The sequence below is a fragment of the Peromyscus eremicus genome, chromosome 1, assembly GCF_949786415.1.
Source record: "Peromyscus eremicus chromosome 1, PerEre_H2_v1, whole genome shotgun sequence".
Classification (NCBI taxonomy): Eukaryota; Metazoa; Chordata; class Mammalia; order Rodentia; family Cricetidae; genus Peromyscus; species Peromyscus eremicus.
In genome coordinates, this window is record NC_081416.1 from 62,135,607 (window position 1) to 62,139,176 (window position 3,570).

At 44.2% G+C, this 3,570-nt stretch overlaps 1 protein-coding gene across 1 annotated transcript; it reads right to left on the reverse strand.

Annotated features, from left to right (window-relative positions):
• Positions 1-1,925: 1,925 nt before the first annotated feature.
• LOC131898818 (olfactory receptor 13A1-like) lies at positions 1,926-2,876 on the reverse strand. Its single transcript, XM_059250034.1, has one exon. The coding sequence runs from the start codon at positions 2,856-2,858 to the stop codon at positions 1,926-1,928; it is 933 nt and encodes a 310-aa protein (XP_059106017.1). The 5' UTR covers positions 2,859-2,876.
• Between the last annotated feature and the right edge of the window lie 694 nt (positions 2,877-3,570).

The window sequence follows — 3,570 nt, forward strand, 5'->3', positions numbered from 1 at the left end:
AGAAACACAGTTTCTCTAGCCATTACATCATCATGATAAGAATTCCCAAATAATTTGTTTAAGAGATGTATGCATGCATATGTGTTTGTGACCATTTTTGCATTTAGTGTTTGGGTGATTGTCAGTTGTTCCGTAGCTTACACAGCAGTCATGAGACTAACAACCAAAGGGATGGCACCAAACATGACTTGAAGCCAACAGTGTGAAAGAAACCAACAGTTGAAACAAGCTGAGGCCAGTGATGCACCGATGTAACTCTCTATTGTCACCATAACTGAATTAAAAATATCCAAAGAAATCACTGAGGGACACTTCTGTCCATGCAGTGGAGAGTGTCTCCAGAAAGCATTCACTGAAGTAGAGGATGCACTCTCCATGTGGGTAATACCATCCCAGGGACTCGGGACTAGGAAGGCTGAGTTAAAGTGAAAGGAGAAATCCAGCTGAACAAGGCGTTCCTCTAATATGTGTTCTGGGCCACCATGATGGTCCCCACTTAACCCACTGCTGTGAGTCCCTGCCTTACAATAGGCCAAAACAAAGAGCCAAATGTCCATGAACTGAGTCCTCTGAAAATATGAGACAGAGCAAACGTTTTGAAAAGGTACTTTGCCCACAAGGATGTAGAGCTATTTAATACAACATACCTGATTTGCATCACATGTTCTGCTGTGGTACAGCATTTAAGAAGAATAAGGAAGTAAGCTGATGAAGAATGTGTTCAGTCTGAAAAGGATGCAGCATCATCTCAGCAGCAGTTGCCTCAGATGCTGCCCTTTCTCCACTCAGTTGTCTTCCTATCAGTGTCTTAGAGTGGCTGCAGATGTACTTCCTTTTCCTCTTCCTTTTTTTCTGCCTTCTCATTCCTGTTCTCAGAGGGTTTAAAGAATTTTAGCCAGGAGTGATTGGTCAACACAAAACTGACTCCATTTTGGTGTGTGCTTTTTGTTTTGTTTTGTCATATTGTGTTGGATTTCTTTTGCTTTTTGCACACACAGACACACAGACACACACACACACACACACACACACACACACACACACACACACACACATACACACACACAGAAATAGAGAGAGCCAAAGGATTGGATGGGTATTTAAGTAGGGAGGTACGATGAGGGAGGAGTTGTAGAAGGAAAAAATATGATTAAAATATATTATAGGAAAAAAGTTTTAGCCCTTGAACTTTTGCCTATGATCCACTTTTTGTTGATTTTTATTCATGATGTGAGGGAAGAGTTCCATTTTCCTATGCAGATACTCATCTACTCTCTCCAAAACTCTGTTGGAATTTCTGATCTTTCTCACGAGTTCAAGTGTCATTGTTGTCATAAGTAAGCTGGAATCACATCTGTGAGCTCATTTTTGAAATTTAAACTTCACCTCTGTTCCTCTAATAACCTTCCTCTTCATGCCAGTGACACCAGCCTTGACTTGCACAGCTCGGTAGGAAGCTGTGAAATTGAGAACGGAGCCACTCGACTTGTGTTTTCCAAGACTCTGTGGCATGCTGACACCTCAAGTTTCCTGAAGAAGTTTGGATCCGTTAACTGCAGTTCTGACACCAAGCCCCAAGATATTTGCAGGGTGGCGCTGGATGAAAGGGCTTTGTTTTGTGACTATCATCATTGTTGCCTACTGAAAATCTTCCAGGAAGTGGAATGTGGCCATCCACATTTAGATAAACTTAATTACTTTAGGAACAATTTGTATTTATCAGGAAATAAAGCTTGAGTGTTTTGTTTATATTGCCTCTAAGAATTTTGTTGTTTTTGAGGTTACAGTAAGTGGAATTGTCCAGTCCTTGCATCAGAGAATGTTTTTCTAAAACAATGATAAGTACACCCCACTCCACAGGGCTGCTCTCAGGAGGGCATGTGTAGGAAGAGCCCAGGCCAGAAGAACAGCCTTCACATCTCCACTTAGTGTGAGGAAGAGGGCAAGAGTCTCCCCAGGGCGAACTTGACATCCTTGTTCCTCAGTGTATAGATGAGGGGGTTCAGGGTTGGGCTGAGCACTGAGTACAGCACCGAAGTCACTTTGCTTCTTTCCGGGCTGTAGCTGGAAGCAGGACTGATGTAGGCACAGAACACAGATGAGTAGAACACACAGACTACAATGAGGTGGGAGGAGCAGGTAGAAAAGGCCTTCCTCTTGCCCTCAGTAGAGCGCATGCGCAGGATGCTGGCGATGATGTAGCCATAGGAGAGTAAGGTGAGGATGAAGTTGATGCCTCCATAAAAGGCATCTGCCACAAGAGTCATGATACTATTCACATATGTGGGGCTGCAGGAGAGGAGAAGGAGTGGGGGGATCTCACAGAAGAAGTGGGTGATGACCTTGGGGCCACAGAATGACAGCCTTGTCATCAGACCAGTGTTGATAGATGCGTTCAGAGCACAGATGGACCACACACCCATGGCTAGGGCCCCACACAGGTGTGGGCTCATTCTAGAGCTGTAGTGCAGGGGATGGCAGATGGCCATGTAGCGGTCATAGGCCATGACTGTGAGCAGCAGCAGCTCAGAGGATCCAGACCACACAAGGAAGAAGAGCTGAGTCATGCAGCCCTTGAAGGAGATGGTGTTTTCCTCAGAGATTAGACCAACCAGTGCCTTGGGTAGCACGGAGGAGGTGCAGACAATATCCATGGTGGCCAGGTTGCACAGGAAAAAGTACATGGGACTGTGGAGCCCAGTGCTGGAGGTGACCAAAGCGATGATGACAATGTTGCCTAGTAGAGCCATTGTGTAGAGGGACAGGAAGCAGCCAATCAGGAGCAGTCGTAGTCCAGGGTGCTCTGAGAACCCTTCCAGCACAAACTCTGTCACCATTGTCTGGTTGGGATTAACCATGATTGTGGAGAGTAATCAGTTGACAGCTGTGTCTGCCAGCTTCTGAGAACATATTACTGTTTACCATGCCAATGTCTGATTTTCAAATTTGATCATCTCAAGAGTCTCTGTTGTCTGAAAAGGAATGAGTGAATGTATTAACATCAGGGAAGCCTCTTGTCCCTTATGTCCTTACCCTACCATTTTGTATTTCACTTGCTTTTGTTTTTCCATCGAGAATCTTTTACCCTGGACATTTGGATCAAAGGGGACATCTACAACTTCCTCATCTTGATCATTTTGCTTTCTCTGATATTTGGAGTGGAACTACACTATCCATTGAAACCTGATAATTATCATTCCCCATGACTATGAATCTGTGATGGGCAAATGTTACATTAGACACAGGACTTTCACACAGTCTCAGCTCCCTGCAGTTTATGTGCCTCTTCATAGGAAAAGCACTAACTTCACCTGTGCTCCTCACCAAGTGGTACCCATTGTTGGTACTCATGCCCTGCAGAGTATCATGGAGGAGCCTCAGAATCTGTACTATCATAGAAGATAAACTACTGAGAGAAGAGGTCCATGAGAACTCACTTTGGGGGCCAAAGACTGCCGTCTTGCCTGCATTTGGCTACCTGAGGTCATGCCACATACTTTTATATCCCAGAAAATAATGCACATTTAAAAAAAATTTTTCTTTCTTTCTTTTTTTTGTGTGTGATATTTT